The sequence below is a fragment of the Zootoca vivipara genome, chromosome 3, assembly GCF_965207765.1.
Source record: "Zootoca vivipara chromosome 3, rZooViv2.hap1.1, whole genome shotgun sequence".
NCBI classification, from domain to species: Eukaryota; Metazoa; Chordata; class Lepidosauria; order Squamata; family Lacertidae; genus Zootoca; species Zootoca vivipara.
The window spans coordinates 101,675,955-101,692,729 of record NC_142586.1 but is presented as its reverse complement, the minus strand read 5'-3'; the positions used below and the strand labels follow the sequence as shown (position 1 = coordinate 101,692,729).

Sequence of the window (16,775 nt, the reverse complement as noted above, 5' to 3'; positions counted from 1 at the left end):
TGTGGTCTCTTCCAACTCTATGATTCTATGATTCTCTCCAGACGTTTCGTTTTAACACAGTCACATAGCCTGCCTGCCGACTTGTTGTGATAAGGCTCTTCTTGCCTTCAGGTTGGATGCTTTTGGCCTCGGCACAGAACAGGTGCTTATGGAGACGGTGCTGCTGCCCATGGGGCGCACAATGAGCCAGGACGAAGTCGGGGTGCTGATGAACCAGACGGTGCAGAGGGTCTCGGATACCCTAAGCGTGACGGCCGATGTAGCCCAGCACCTGCTTATACACTGTAAATGGAACGTGGACGTTCTGATCCAGCGCTACACAGAGGACCCAGAGGTGCTCCTCATCTCCTCAGGGATGCAAGTGCGGAACCCCGAGGAGCCCTCCAGCCCTGTCACTCACTGTCCAGTCTGTGTGAATCTGCTGAGTCAAGAAGAAAACCCACCTGTTCTATGCTGCATGCACTACTGCTGCAAGGTGAGGTTCGGCTTCCCTTACTGTCCTGGCAGCAGGTATCTACTTTCACTCTTGCCATTCTTGTCTCAATTCAGATCCCCGATAGAATATTGCTGCTTTTTGAGATTGGGCGTCCCATCCGTGTCCCATTACAATGGTACCTTGGTTCTCAAACTTAATCCGTTCCGAAAGTCCGTTCCAAAACCAAAGCGTTCCAAAACGAAAGGCGAGCTTTCCCATAGAAAGTAATGCAACACGGATTAATCCACTCCAGGCTTTTAAAAAGTAACCCCTAAAACAGCAATTTAACACAAGTTTTACTATCTGATGAGACCATTGATCCATAGAATGAAAGCAATAATCAATGTACTGCACTATAAAATAAATAAGACAGTATTATAGATGATAAAAATGAAAAAAATAATAATTTCTTACCTGCACTGATGATAGTCATTGTTTGGATGGGGGTGTTTTATCCATTTCTGCAGTCACGCAATCAGTCAATCAGTAGCTGAACTGGGTTCCACACAGTCACAAAAACAAATTAACTGAAAAAGCCACAAAAACGCAAAATAAATAGCAAAAACAAAAGCACCAAACTTAATCACTTCCGAAGTGTTCGAAAACCAAGGCACAGCTTCTGATTGGTGTAGGTGCCCAGAAAAAATAGCTGACAGCCGCATCGCATGTTCCACTTCCAAAAAAAGTTTGGAAACTGGAACACTTAATTCCTGGATTTTGGCGTTTGAGAACCAAGGTACCACTGTATTCCTATCAATTTTGGTATAAATCTCCAAAACACTCCTCCTTGTGGGTGACTTGGAGCACTGCTGCCTGTGTTGCTAACACTGCAGATCTCTAGATCCCATGTTTTCATCCTTCTCATTTTTTCTTCTTCCATTAGTCCTGCTGGAATGAATACTTGACAACTCGGATTGAACAGAACCTGATTCTGAATTGTACATGTCCCATCTCTGACTGCCCTGCACAGCCGACTACTGCCTTCATCCGCTCTATTATTTCCTCCAAGGAGGTCATTGCCAAGGTAGGCACAGGGGTTCTGATGCGCAAGCTCAGTCTATCAAAACCTACACACTAGGCAAGCGCTTCATCTTTTCCTTATGAGAGAACACCTATTGTGTCCTATAGCCTGGGATCTGAGTAATAGGTCAAGCCGTTAATCCATTTAATTCCAGGTATGCTAACTCTCCCATTACTCAGCATATTGCTTGCTAAGATTTCTCTGTTGTCCATCTTGCAGAATATCTCATTTTCATGTTCAGTTGCTTGAGACGTTTTGAGCTGTCTGCCCTGCAGGCACCTGCTTGTTAGATCCTGTGTACAGTCATACCTCATGTTGCGTCCGCTTCAGGTTACGTCTTTTCAAGTTGCGTCCTGCGGCAACCTGGAAGTACTGGAATGGGTTACTTCTGGGTTCGCCGCTCGCGCATAAGCGCTAAATTGCACGCAGACACAGCGCTTCTGGATGCAAACACTTCGAGTTGTGGACGTGCCTCTGGGACAGATTATGTCCGCAACCCGAGGTTCCACTGTACAGGACTCATGGACCAACAGTGAATGCCTGGTTCCACTTTAGTAGGGAAGTGGGATAAGTGGTGTTTCACTTCCTTCGGGTTTATGAATAGGGTTGCATCCGATTTCTGCATCATTAATTTGGTGTGTGTGCTCCAAGAATACTTGAATCTGATTATTATTATTATTATTTTAAAAAACCATTCTGCAGATTGCCATATTTGCTTGTACTGTACTATTCTGATTGTGCTTATCAGGAGGGATGTTTGGAAACCCCACCTCCTGATCACTGGAAATTGTGCTGAGCACACTTCCTTTTTTTCAGTTCTGCTAGGTCACTAGGCATTGCGGAGCCTCCACACTCTCAAGCCCTTTAAGTGCTTGAAACATTTTTTGGGGGAAAAGCTGAGATTTTCAGCATATCCAGTCCAGTATCTATTTTTGGACTTGCATTATGTGATCATGGAGTTTTAGAATACACATATGATATGTCAAGGAGATCACATTTAAGTTTTTGTACTCACATTCCTGATTAACTCAGGTTGATAGAACATCTTACATCTTCAGCATTTATTGGCCAATACACATCTCAAACTAAAACCTTGGAATTATGTTAGGCAGAAGCTATCTTCTGAAGGAAGTAAAAAAACAGTGTTCTTTGGTGGTCTTCACCTCAGCTGTCATTTGGGGTATAGAATTTTTTTGTTGAAACTGGAGATACAGTTCAGGAAATCCTAAGAGTGACATCTTCCTGCTCTTCGATAACGAGTTGAAGCCTATGATCACGTTAGGATAATGTCAATTACTTTAACTGCATCAAGAATGCTTCTGCTCAGTTTTTAACCAAAGTTTATCTTCTTCAGAGGACGACCAAGCTTCTTACAGTGTTTAGCTGAGAAGCATAACAGTACATTGCAAAATTCAGAAGGGTTATGCCATTTTCCCGTAAGACCATAGTAGATATTCTGGGCGGCTTATTGTTCTGCCTAATATTAATTAATACTTTTGCCATGACACTAACGCCTCCTGTAGCAATTGGACTATTATGATTAAACTGAGAAACCTAGGTAACACATTCTTATCCTTTGAAAGTCTGAGGAAAAACTATTGTTGGAAGATCACTTTGTATTTTTTTTGTCAGCAGTTCCTAGTCCCAGAAAGTTGCTCTAAATCTGGCACGAGATTAATCACCAGCTATTTAACTGATAATTGAACAGGACCTCCAGAACTGCCACTGGTGTGTGTTTCTTTTCTGCAGTATGAGAAAGCGCTCCTGAGGGGTTATGTTGAATGCTGCTCGAACCTGACCTGGTGTACCAATCCTCAAGGTTGCGATCAGATCCTCTGCAAGGAAGGTCTTGGCTGTGGAGAAGCCTGCTCAAAGTGCTCTTGGATCTCCTGCTTCAACTGCAATTTCCCAGAGGTAAGGCTAAGGTGAACCATGGAGAAAGTGCACCTGTCTCCTCTCAGGACTTTTGTTCTGGGTTTTTTGCCCCACCCAAGACAGCTCGGGCTCTGTAATTCCTTCCAGGCTCACTATCCTGCCAGCTGCAGCCATATGTCCCAGTGGATGGATGACGGTGGGTTCTATGAAGGGATGACCGTGGAAGCCCAAAGCAAGCACCTGGCCAAACTCATCTCCAAGCGCTGCCCAAGCTGCCAAGCTCAAATAGAGAAAAATGAGGGCTGTCTGCAGTGAGTGCCTTTTTGTTTATCAGCTCATTTAGTTAGAAGGCAGAAGAATGATACAAACTTGGATTGCATGGAGGGTGTCCCCAAACTTTATTCGGCTTCCTGTCTGATGCCTTCTTAGTTGTATATAACATGCGTACTTTTATTTGTATGCTGCCTTGAGCATGGTTTTAACATGAAAAAACCCCCCACATAATTGCAAGAACAAAAATACTCACAAAGAATAAATAAAACATTAAAAAAATACACAACCAAACAGAAGAATCCTATATAATAATGTCCAAGATGTCCCTGCGTCCAGTTGTCCCGTGTGTCCCTGAGGTACTGCGCATGTCCCCCAGAGACACAGGGATTGGACAGCAGAGACTGCCCGCGCGCACTCTCCCCCCCCTCTGCCTCCTCCAACCGCCGCTCCCGCCGGACACCGCCTCACTGCAGGGCACGTCAGGGAAGCGAGGGTGGAGGCCGGCGAAGGCCTCCTCACAACCCTCCCTGGCCCGTGAGGAGCGGCGGTTGGAGGAGGCGGGGGGGGAGAGTGCGCGCGTCCTTCCTGTCGGCGGCTGGGGGAGAGGAAGGAAGGAGAAAGCGCTCCTCCGTTCCTGTCCCCCTGCCGCCGACAGCAAGGACGGGTCCCAGGGTTCGGAGAAGCGCTGCGCAAGCGCTTCTCCGAACCCTGGGAGGTCTCCTTGCTGTCGGCGGCTGCGGGAGAGGAACGGAGGAGGGGAAAGCAGCGCTTTCTCCTCCTCCGTTCCTGTCCCCCTGCCGCCGACAGCAATGACAGGTCCCAGGGTTCGGAGAAGCGCTGCGCAAGCGCTTCTCCGAACCCTGGGAGGTCTCCTTGCTGTCGGCGGCTGCGGGAGAGGAACGGAGGAGGAGAAAGCAGCGCTTTCTCCTCCTCCGTTCCTGTCCCCTTGCTGCCGACAGCAATGACAGGTCCCAGGGTTCGGAGAAGCGCTGCGCAAGCGCTTCTCCGAACCCTGAGATGTCTCCTTGCTGTCGGCAGCTGCGGGAGAGGAACGGAGGAGGAGAAAGCAGCGCTTTCTCCTCCTCTGTTCCTGTCCCCCTGCCACCGACAGCAAGGACAGGTCCCAGGGTTCGGAGAAGCGCTGCGCAAGCGCTTCTCCGAACCCCAGGATTCTAGCGCCCGTTATTAAACGGGCTGAAAACCACTAGTTTCCACATAAATCGTTTGGGGAAGGTATAAATGAAATAAAGATATAAACATTTAGTATCAGTAACAACAGCAACCCCGCGCACAACAAAATGCCCTAAACAATAACCCAGCCCAAGAGTCTGTTCAGCAGCCTCAACTTTTGTAGCTGGAGTCAGTCAGGGCCTTGCCCTCCCAGGCCTGGTGGGAAATGCCTGCAAGGCTGGGAGCAGGTCTTCCAGGACTCACAGCCAAGCTTACTTATCCCTGCACAGCGAAGGAAGAGAAGGCAGGCCAAGAAGAAGGCCTGATGTGGCCACCAGGAATTAATTTGCTAGTCACACCTTATGCTTGAACTAACTGGAATTATTTCTGTTCTATGCAGTATGACTTGTGCCAAATGCAACCATGGATTTTGCTGGCGCTGCCTAAAGCCTTGGAAACCAACCCACAAGGACTATTACAATTGTTCCGCTATGGTGAGTTTAGTACAGGGCATACTGTGTGTCTGGTGTTGCATTATTTATATTTTAAAATTCATCATTTGCCCTTCACCCTAAGGTCCCAGGAATTTGGATTTTACGACAATTTCAAATCCAACATTAAGGACCGCCTTGCCCCCTTTCGAACTGACCCAGACCCTGTGATCATCATGTGAGGCCCTTCTTTGTGTGCCTCCTCCACAAGAGGTCTGGAGACCAGCAACATGAGAATGGGACTTTTCGGTGGTGGCTCCCTGTTTGCAGAATGCTCTCCCCAGGGAGGCTCACTTTGCGCCTTCATTACAAATATTTAGGTGTCAGGCAGAAATATTCCTCCCAGGCCTTTGGCTAATTAAACAATCTATCACCTTTTAAGCTGTTACGAAATTGTGTATTTGTGTGTGTGTGTGTGTGTGTGTGTGTGGTAAACAGCCCTGTGATCCTCGGATGAAGGGTGGTATAGAACTGTAATAAATAATAACAACCCCAGGTAACTTATTTCCTACTTCCCTCCCTCAGGTGAGCAAAGCAGCTCGACAGGAGAAGCGATTCCAAGACTATAATGAAAGGTGTACTTTCCATCATCAAGCAAGGGTGAGGATCGCTCCCCTGTACTTTCAGGACAAGGAACCTAATCCAGCCTCTCCACTCTCCCTAAACCCCACCCCTTCTGTTAGGCTGCGCTCCCACACCTGTCCCCTTCCACAGCAAGCTGGCCATGCCCAAAGGCATTGCTTCCTGCTTCACTTTATTCATCCTCTTGCTACCCACACCCAGTAGAAAATGTAGCAAAAATGCCACGTGAGAAGGAATCGCTTTCTGCATGGCCCGTTCCCTTCATTTCCTCACTCTGTAGTAATAAAGGGCAGCCCTATTCTCAGGATACAGCAAGGAAGCCAAACTGAGAAAGGTGGAGCACGGAGAGAGGGAGGGGAAACAAGAGGCATGTGTGCTGTGGCCTCACACACTTTGGACATGTGGCCTTTAGGGGAAAGGGAAGGCTCCCATTCCTGGGGTATTTGAACCTGCATCTTACTGCCCTGTTCTTCATGCCTTAGTGTTAAGACCTTGTAGCCATAATCATCTCTGGCCAAAAAGTGCAGTTTGCAGTGCAGTGATATGTCATCGCCTCATTCAGTGAGGAAAGGCAGTCAGGAAAGATTCATTGCTTTGCTTCAAAGTCAGAAGGCTGAGATTACATCTTCCGGTACCATGAGGCAAGAAATGCCCCCTACCCTCCAGACAGTTCTCCCTTTGAGAGAAGGGTGCACATTTAACAGTCTTGTCTCGTCTCTTTCTTATTTAAGACCACTCAGCTCTCAAAATGCAGATAGATGAAATGGGTTTAGTGTGGTGGAAAGGACCTGACCAGTCCCCACCCCCAGGATATCTTTCTTCCTCAGAATAACAACCTCACAGCTGTGGAGGGGAGAGAGCATCTGTTAGAAAGCATCTTCAGAAAGCTTTGAGGAAGTCCCAGGAGGGAAGCAGGCTTTAAAAGCTTGTCTTTTGTGCTGTTTGGGGGCTACTCAGAGCAAATATATTTGAGCTTTCCGTTCCTAAAAGCAAGTCAGAAACCCAACAAAGCTCTGTAGAATTATGGCCTGCAAAATCGTGCAACTAGTTGCCTGAGGTCCGAGGTTGGTCGCAGAGGACAAGTGTTGGCTGAACTTTGGCTACAGTTAAAAAGGAGAAAACAACTGAATAGGTACTTAAAAATAAATATCCTGCAGGTGAATTTACATGGCAGCTGAGTTTATTTCCATTTACAAATAATGGAAAGAGCCCCGGTGTCTGCTCTGCATCAAGTTTTACCATCCAAAAATACTTCATAGGCAGCTGGTTCTAGTATTAGTGGTAGAAATTGGCCATGAAAACCACTTGGGCTTCTGTCACACAGAATTTGTGTCTGCCTGTCTGGAATAGTAACACTTGGCCAGCTTGCCAAATCTAACCTCTCTAGTCCAGAAGATTGCTTCCTGTGAAGAAATAGGACTCGTGGCCGTAATAATTTGGTGGTAAACCAGTGCCTAGAGAGATAGACTTTGCGCATGTCTGCAGATAAAAAGGGTTCTTCCTGAATAGACAGGATTGCTGAGACTCCTCCCTTTCATTGCAGGAATTTGCCATGAACTTGCGAAATAGGGTTTCCACTGTCAGTGATGTGCCACAGATTCGGTCCTTGACGTTTGTCGTTGACACCTGCAAAATGCTGGAACAGGCACGGAAAGTAAGTGCATTACTCTGAGAAAGAGGAGGAGGGACACACACACATGGATGCATGTCTGCCGCTCTTCTTTCTGACTTTCTCCTCTGCTGCTGCAGTCCCTTCGTCCTCTTTCTGCAATACAGTTTAAACTCATTAAGAAAGTACAACTCCAAGAGGACCCACAACATTCAGATAAATGGAAGGACAGTATTTTGGGGGATAGGAGAGGCGAATGCCTAAGCGCAACAAAGTCTTAGAAGATTTATTATTCAGTGTGGTGGGTGAAAATAAAGGCTGCTGTCCAAAAGTGCTGGCAGCTATCCCCTCTCTTCCTTTGGGAAATTCTGGTGGCAGCTGGTGACTTTAGTTTTTGGCTTGGCCAGCAAGGCTAGTAAAAATGGTTAAGCCCTGGTCATTGCATCCATTTGAGACAAATATTTTCTTCTTGAAGCCATGCAGTATTTAATATGCTAACGCTATACCTGCACTGATTCTTACAGTGCAGAAGGCATATTTCAGATGTCTCCCAGAGGCTCATGGAATCTGTCCTGGCTTTCAACAAAGGTCCTTGTGCAGATAAAGGTTTAGTTCTTGCTTTGATTTACCATCTTGCTAGCCCCAGATTGTTTTCTCTTCTGAGTTGCCTGTGCTGTTCTAGACATGTGCCCAGAAATGGAGGCTCCATTCAAGCCATAACTATGCCAGAAATAGCACAGAGCAGGAAAAGTGGCTCTCCATTAGGAAGCTGTGCCTGGAAAGTGAGGGGAGAAAACCAGCTGCCTGCAATACGTATGTGAATGCGGTGTTTTGTGCTCTCTCTCTCTCAGGTGCTGGCTTACTCCTGTGTGTACAGCTACTATAACCAGGACACTGAAAAGATTGACATCATGGAGCAACAATCGGAGAACCTGGAGCTGCACACCAATGCTCTGCAAATCCTTTTGGGTGAGTAGAAGTGAATGAGACCATGTTCCCAAGATGATGGCTGCTATTGACTTTAAATACAGGTTCAATGAATGCTAGATTACAGGCTAGATTATCAGGCATAGCTGCCAAGTCCTGGTTAGAAAAATACGGGATCAGCAGTGCCGGCACCAGAAGTCGCTTCTACGCATGTCCAGACATGCGTAGAAGCAACTTCCGGTGCCGGCGCTGCCCAATTTCCGGTGCCCAGACATGGGCAGAGCGGCACCGGAAGAAATCCGGGGGAATTACGGGATATTTCGCCATTTGGGATGACAGCGGGAAACGGCTTTAAAAACGGTTTCCCAGGGAAAACGGGAGACTTGGCAGCTATGTTATCAGGAAAGGCAAGAGAGCATTTCCTCATTGCAGCCACCTGGGTAGCTCTCCTCTAGATGCCTGACTTTCACTCCATGATTCTTCTAAATATGACTAAAAGCTTACGTAATTGTTGTTGTTTAGTCGTTTCGTCGTGTCCGACTCTTCGTGACCCCATGGACCATAGCACGCCAGGCACTCCTGTCTTGCTTACGTAATTATAAATATAATAAAATCAAAGCTATCATTCTCTTGCAATAACACACAGTCCACACTGTTAGTTCTGTCATGACACTTGGGCCTGCCCAGAGTCTGATAAGCAATAATTAAGTAATGTATCCATGAGAAGTAGTTAAAAGAAGTGCTTGGGGTGAGAACAATATGTATCTCTTCCTCCTTTCCTCTGTGTTCAGAGCTGCCAGCTGTGGCCTTGTGCCCCAACGCACAGCATTCAAGTAGGTTTGTCAGATCCTTGTCTAGATGTGGGGCTAGGTTGAAGGCATAGTGACTCCTGCCCCATTCCTTCATCAGTCCCTTTCCCCACTAACACCCCCCTCCCCCCATTTTACCCTATAACAGGCAAAATGAGAGGAGTGGACAAGTACTGTTAAAAAAACAACACAGTTTGAGTGCCTTTCTGTACGCATATGGATGCAAACCAGAAAAACTGGAACAAAAAGGAATCCCCACCTACCCTTTTCCCATTCTTCTTCTGATCTGAAATGTGTTTCAAGTGAGGCAGAATGAAACTTCTCTAGCTGCCTGCAACTTTGTGGGATGGATTAGCTGAGTCAGCTCTACCCTTTCAGTTGCTACTACTTAGCCTGCAGCCTGAAAGCTCACGTTGTTTTGGCCTTGTATTTCAGAAGAGATGTTGCTACAGTGCCAAGATCTTGCCTCTTCGATTCGGCTGCTCAAAGCCGAGCATTTTAATACAGGTCTAGAGTTGGTGCGCAGGATCCAAGAACGACTCCTGGCAATTCTGCAGCATGCCACACAGGTAACAACTATTATCTTGACCAGGAATGTGTTCTGTTCAGCATTGTAGCAGAATGGAAAATGCTGTGGTGCAGTTTATTTTGGAGGGGCTGCCAGTGACATTTTCTGACCTTTCATTATATCCTGACAGGACTTCCGTGTGGGATTCCAAACCCGACAAGGCTCTGAACAGGGGGAGATGAAGTTATCCAATGTGCCTAATGCTACGCCTACTTATAAAGAGTGAGTTTTCTTCCAGGGCTGACATGGGCAGTAGGACTACCGTGTTTCACATAAAATAAGATGCACCTATAAAATTAGCCGTAGCAGGGTTTTCATGCCTTGAAAAAATATAAGACATCCCCCGAAAATAAGCCGTAGTGCAGTTCCGGAGGGCGCCAAGGAAGAGGAAGAGGCCTGTCGGGTTGGGGCCCGGAACTGCTGCAGCCCCGCCAAAACACCACGCAGCGCGTGCCGCGTGGAGCCCCGAGCCAGTGGGAACCAGCCGAAGCACTGACAAAGCACCCAGCAGTGTCGCGCAGAGCGCTCCGAGCCGCAGCAGGAGGGGGATTCAAAGTGCTACAGAGCACTGCTGGGTCCCGCTGGCTCGGGGTGCTCCGCATGGCGCTGCGGCCGCTTTGTCGGCGCTTAAGCGGGGCCCACAGCATGCACCGTTTTTGAATCCTCCTCCTCCTGCTGCAGCTCGGGGCGCTCCATGTGGCGCTGCTGGGTGCTTTGTCGGTGCTTCAGCGGGGCGCGCAGCTGGGTCCCGCGGGCTCAGGGCTCCATGCAGTGCGTGCTGTGGGCCCCGCTGAAGCGCCGAGCAGCGCCATGTGGAGCGCCCCGAGCCAGCGGGACCCAGCAGTGCTCTGTAGCACTTTGAATCCCCCTCCTGCTGCTGCGGCTCGGGCGCTTTGTCGGCGCTTCAGCAGGTCCCGCTGGCTTGGGGCTTCACACGGCTGGGCTCTTTGTCGGTGCTGCAGCAGCAGCAACTTACAGGTAATTTTAAAAAATAAAATAAGACACCCCCTGAAAATAAGCCATGTTTCTCATATGGCTTATTTACTTGAGTAAAATAAATATAAGTCTTATTTTATGAGAAACACGGTAGATGGTGGGTTTTGCATTCCCTCTCTCTCTTTCTAAATTTTATTAAATTTTCTATTTTACAATTTCAGATAAACATTTTACATACTTTAACATATCCAATGACTTCCCTTCTCCTTCCATAGTTCATTTTGCATATCTTACATCCCTGCATATTTTACAGTAACTGTTCCAATCGGTTTTCCACTATTACATCCATCAAAAATTATTTACTCTGTTGAATTCATCTTAATGCTGCCAGCGTTTTCAACTTAAGTTGCCCATCATCTTTAGTTGGGACCTCACTCACTTTCCATTTTTTGAGCGAATAAAACACAGGCCGCAATTGTTGCATACATAATCTTTTCTGACACCTGGTGATTCCAGTCTGAGTTATCCCCAACAGAAAGGACTGGTTTTTTTGGGGGGGGGGGAAATAATTTTAAACATTTTTTCCAGTTCATTATAAATTATTTCCCAATACTCTTTTACCTTTTTACATGTCCACCACATATGAAAGAACATTCCATCCACCTCTTTACACTTCCAGCACTTAGCTGATTCTATCTTGTAAATCTTAGCAAGCCTACTCGGAGTTAGATACCATCTTTGGATCATCCTATATAATAAAGTCCAAGTTGTCCCAGCGTCCAAATTGTCCTGTGTGTCCCTGGGTCACTGCGCATGGGCCCCAGAGACACAGGGATTGGACGGAGAGACAACGGCCAACCGCCACTCCGCCAACCGCCACTCCGAAGCCCAGTCTCATGCTGGAGGTGCGCGGTGAGGCGGCGGGGGAAAGAAGCGCTCTCCCCGGCAGCCTTGCCGCGCACCGCCGGCATGGGACGGCGCTTCCTCGGCGAACACAAGCAGGCAGACAGCCCGCCTGCTTGCCTTCCCCGAGGAAGCCGAAGCGGCAGCGGGCGCCGAGGGAAGCCGGCTTTGGCTTGGCGGCGGGAAGAAGGGGAGGAATTCCTCCCCTTTTTCCCGCCGCCGCCAAGCCAGTCCCCGAGCCGAAGTGCGGTGTGGCGGGGGCTTTTCGCCGTTTGCCTTCCCGGAGCGAAGGGAGAGGCAAACGGCGAAAAGCACCCGCCGCGCCGCACTTCGGCTCGGGGACTGGCTTGGCGTGCGCGGCGAGGCAGCGGGGGGGAGGAGAAGCGCTCCTCCCCCCCCCGCCGCCTCACCACGCAGCGCCGACATGGGACGGGGCTTCGGAGACCTTCTCCGAAGCCCCGTCTCATGCGGGAGGTGCACGGCGAGGCGGCGGGGGGGGGGGAGAAGCGCTCCCATGCAGCGCCGGCATGGGACGGAGTTTCGGAGAAGGTCTCCGAAGCCCCGTCTCATGCGGGAGGTGCGCGGGGGGGGGGCCGGGAGAAGTGCTTCTCTCCCCCCCCTCGCCGCGCACCTCCCACATGAGACGGGGCTTCGGAGACCTCCGAAGCTCCGTCCCATGCCGGCGCTGCACGAGAGCAGCTTTCTAGCGCCCGTTTTTAAACGGGCTGAATTCCACTAGTTTTCAAATAATTCTCTTTCAAAGAATCACATGCTGTCAATTTCAAGTCGCTTTTCCAAAGTTTCTCCCAGAGGTTAAAATCTATGTTGTGTCCTGTATTTATTGCCCAGTGTTTTATTGAAGCTTTAACTAGCTCGTCTTTTGTTTCCCATTCTAATAACAGGTTATACGTTTTAGACAAAATGTGGATTTTGCATTCTTAGTGAGGTACAACATGTCTAGGGTTATTGCCTAACCTAAGCATGCAGCAGACTGAACAATTTAACACACGTCACCATCCAGCAACCCAGACACTGAGCTGCTCTCCCTTTTGGAAGCGCCCTTTTCTTTCTGCACACTTTAATTTTCTTTTTCCACAGTGAGCTAGACAGGCTGTCATTTGGGCTACTCTTAATCTGTGGCCTGATGGACCAGGCGAGGGGCTCTTGTGAACGAGTTAAAGCTCTGTATGTGCCCTGAGGTACTAGCAGTTGTAATATTGTATGTATTTTTAAAAAACTACAATACTTTAAACACACGCTCCTTCAAAGTACGATACCAGGGTGGGGTACAAGAATGTAAATTAAAACCAAGAAATACAGTCGTGAACAAAGAATACAAGGTGCAGATAAAAACAAAGCTGAAGCAGCAAATACAACGATATAAATACAGTTTATCCAGTTCTTGCTGGAATGGTGGTAGCAGTCCAAACCCAGGATTGCCAGATGTTCAGGAGTCCAATCACGTTTCCCTGAAACTCCCAACAGTAGTTGAATTCTGTTAGGTCTTAGCCAATCTTCTGTTAGGTTTATAGCGTTTCTCGTGGTTGTTGGCTAAAATTGTGCAAGGTGCACTGACGACAAGGGTTTGTTTCCACCTAGGCTTGTTTTCGACGAGGCATCTGATTCAGCCGACACAGATGATGGTGGCAAAGAGGAAGAGGATGATGACGAAGATGAAGACGAAGAGTACGTCCCCGAGTGGCAGGAGGAGTATGACGACGAAGATCTCGATGATGACAATATTTCTTACGATGATGAATCGGAGAATCTGGAGAGGGATTCTTTCTTTTTTGATGACGCTTATTAGTAGAGTTGGCCTCCTGGCACCCCAAATTCACACCAGAGAATCCTGGAGTAAAACATTGCCTGTCACTCAGGCAGCCTTGTCCCGGCTGCACTCTCTGCTCTGCTTCTGTCATGGTCCAAGGACAGCAAGGAGAACTAGATTTCAGTCAGGCGGGAGTTTGTATGGTAGTTTACAACAAAAGGGTGCTTTCCTCTTTGAGATGGCCGGTTTTGACTCTCTTGGTACAATTTGCAGGGCTGCTGTGCCCGGTTACATAGGAACTTCATCAGCTTTCGGCACAAGCGGTGGCGGGGAGGGTGTGTTCTTTGTCATCTGTGAGCTTTTTCCCCCCATGCTCTTCCTTGGGGAATGAAACCAAGTACCAATCTAGCAACAGGTCCATCCATTATCTCGTCCCATTACAGGCTTCAACCTTGAAAGAATCAGGGCATACCACATGTCATTTATGTCCATGTGAAAAGTTACACACCACTCTTGCCTGTATTTCCTATATCTTATTTCCACACTTGCTGCTATCATGCAGGAATCGAGCCTTGGCAAAACCTACTTGATTTCATAATCTAGCCTGACAATGGCGAATGGCCCAGGAATCGTGGTGACACAGCCTCCTTGAGTGCCAGCTTTTTAGCCCAATGGCTTTTGGTTCTCAGTAGTGATGTTCCCTGTGGGGTAAATACATGGAATGTGCACCCACCACACATGCATGCACAAAGTATTTCTTAGGGGCCTCTGTCTGCCAAGGCGATTCTCATTTCTGTTCTAGCACATGTCTAGAAACTAGGGACGGAGTTTTTCGCTCCTTTGCAGCGAAAAGCTCTCTGCTGGATTGAGTGACCAGGGAGGAATGTTCTAACTAGAGAGAAGGTAATTTAGGTCATTGGGTGTGTTTGGAGATGAGAGCTGGTGAAATAGTTAAAATATTTTTTTTTTAAATAGAGCTCAAGTGCCCTGCTCTGAGTCTGACAGGTAGTTCTGTGGGTTGCCAGCACTCTTGAATGGATATGGTTTTGAGTGTACCTCTTTCGTTGAGAGGTCAGTTTTCTGTGGGGTTTTTTTTGTCATTGGAATCGTCTTCTCTTCCTTCAGATAGGAATTCTGCAGGATGTAGAGGTTCAGAGAGTTCATATATACATATATATATATAATAAATACACACACAAACAAACACACACACATATATATATATATGAAGCTGAAATGGTTCAGATTATTATGCTTTATCTTTTCTTGAAAATCAAAAAGAATCCTGAAACAACAAGATTATACACCACCTGTTTATGTAATAAACAGTTTTTTTCTTTTATTACTGTCTGTTTAGTGTGGTTCTCTTCTATCCTGCTTCCCACACTTTCCCAATTTCTGTTGCTTATGGCTGAAATAGAGGTTAGGAGAAATGCAATGCTGCTGCCGGAGAATCCCTATGTCTCATTGGTTGAATCAAGGGTGGTTTTTATTTTAAAAAAAAATCAAAACTCCAAATATTTGTTGATTAGTCTGTCATGTAAGCTACAAAAGCTGCACATACTGGTAACATTTGTGCAGTAGTCTCAGTCACATGAACTATGTTCATTTATTCTAATAGAAGATTTTGAAGTTTGGGCTTTTTAGTACAAGGTTTTTCTTTTTTTGTTTAATACAGTGTTTGCCTCTTGCTTTTCCGTGGCCCATAGTTCCAGAATTAAATTAACCTTGCTACCAGCCTCACCCTATCTATTCCCCTGTCTCTATGACTGGTGTACTAATGTTCAGTTCCTAAGGGCCTGTCCACGGCGAAGCACTGCAGGTGTACAAATATCTGCCTCCATGAAATTTAGCTCTACCTGGATTTGAAGTATGATGGGAGAAACAAACTTTCAAAATAAATCAGAAAAGTTGTATGTAGGGTGCTAAATAAAAAGGAATACCAATAAATACTGGGCTGGATAGGGATGAGTGTCAAAGTGTGAAGTTGATAGTGTTTTGATATCACACCTATACCAATGTGACCAGTAGAAGTAGTCCAGCAAAGCATCATAGTCTTCCCCTTTTCCCAGTTACCTGCCTTTCCAGAGTTGAATGTGAAGAAAACTCCTTGCCCACACAGTCCAGTGTAAAGTGTTTTATTGCTTCAAGAGACAAGACTATCCAGATACACTATATACTTAAAACACGATATACATAAAGTTAAGAGGTGCTGGTGCATCATAAATTATTACTACTAAGTACAGTAACCTGGTCTTAGAGGTTAAGAGAGATCAGAATGTGCAGAGAAATCCAAGTTTGGAGAGCGCTCCACCGCCACCACAATTCACTACTGCTCTATTGCCTTGCTGCTGAATGCAGTCTTGGCTTTCTACCCGCCAATGCACATACACACATTCTTTGGAGAAAGGGAGAGTGGATGAGTCATACCGGAGGCACATGGCTTTGTGCTGTTTCAAAAGGTCCGCCAAAGCTGGCATCCTAACCCTAACAAAAAAAAAATTGGCGGCCGGGGGGGGGGGGGGAACGGGACTCAAGACACAGACCTTGCAAGCAGTTGGTGCAATTTCACACATATTCCCAAATTACAGCAACAGAAGTGACTGACTGAAAGATCCCATCCTGAGAAGATAGCAGCCAAGTTTGAAACAATTCAAGCATGGTTACTTAGTGGTCGAAATGGACTAATCTGGAAAGAGTTGTACAAAATAGAAGACAGTGCAGAGTTGTTGGAGAGCACGATACAGACCGGAACAAAAGAGCAATAGTAGTTCCACTCCTTTTGGCTAGTCCACGCGACAGGTTTTTGAACAGGTACCTGCTTCAGTTGCTTCCTATCCTTTTAAGTTATAGATTTGGGACTCATGATTATATTGGATAACCAAATTCCCAATCAAGTTGCTATGAAATGAAAATTGAAAGGTTCAATGAGAGGCAACTCGATTGCTTGGTTAACTCTGATCTTGGCTCTTCATTATGCAATCAATGTGGACGATACCCTGCTGATTGCTTCACTTGATTTTTTATTATTATTATTCATTTCGAGTTGCTTTTAGTTTTTCTTTTTTTCTGCTTTTCAGTAGCCAACTGGCATTTCCAGGGTGGCTGCACAAATGTCTGCAGTCACTAGACTTCCCTCATGATACATAAAGAATAAGAATGGGTTCTCTTTGCTCACAAACCAACCTTTTGCTTGTTCCTGCTGGGAAATTTGAATTGTATGTCATCTCTGTCTTAGCAAAAGGAGACAATGCATCTTCGAATTAGTTTATAAACTGAACATACTTGTAAATTTCAGATGAGTGAATAGATGGCTACACAAGAAGAATTTTGATTATGTGCTCTGCAAGGGATGTGGGGAAAGGCTC

The 16,775-nt window shown here is 46.7% G+C and overlaps 1 protein-coding gene across 1 annotated transcript in view; it reads left to right on the top strand.

Moving 5' to 3' along the window:
• The window catches only part of LOC118083087 (cullin-9), a 56,051-nt gene extending 41,302 nt beyond the window's left edge, over positions 1-14,749 (top strand). Inside the window, exons 31-41 of the mRNA XM_035111161.3 lie at positions 112-475; positions 1,359-1,499; positions 3,246-3,410; positions 3,519-3,682; positions 5,215-5,308; positions 5,831-5,905; positions 7,431-7,541; positions 8,348-8,465; positions 9,668-9,801; positions 9,931-10,022; positions 13,239-14,749. Coding sequence (XP_034967052.3) covers positions 112-475; positions 1,359-1,499; positions 3,246-3,410; positions 3,519-3,682; positions 5,215-5,308; positions 5,831-5,905; positions 7,431-7,541; positions 8,348-8,465; positions 9,668-9,801; positions 9,931-10,022; positions 13,239-13,446 — 1,666 coding nt within the window. The 3' untranslated portion in view covers positions 13,447-14,749. The remainder of the gene's footprint in view (positions 1-111; positions 476-1,358; positions 1,500-3,245; positions 3,411-3,518; positions 3,683-5,214; positions 5,309-5,830; positions 5,906-7,430; positions 7,542-8,347; positions 8,466-9,667; positions 9,802-9,930; positions 10,023-13,238) is intronic.
• Positions 14,750-16,775: the final 2,026 nt, after the last annotated feature.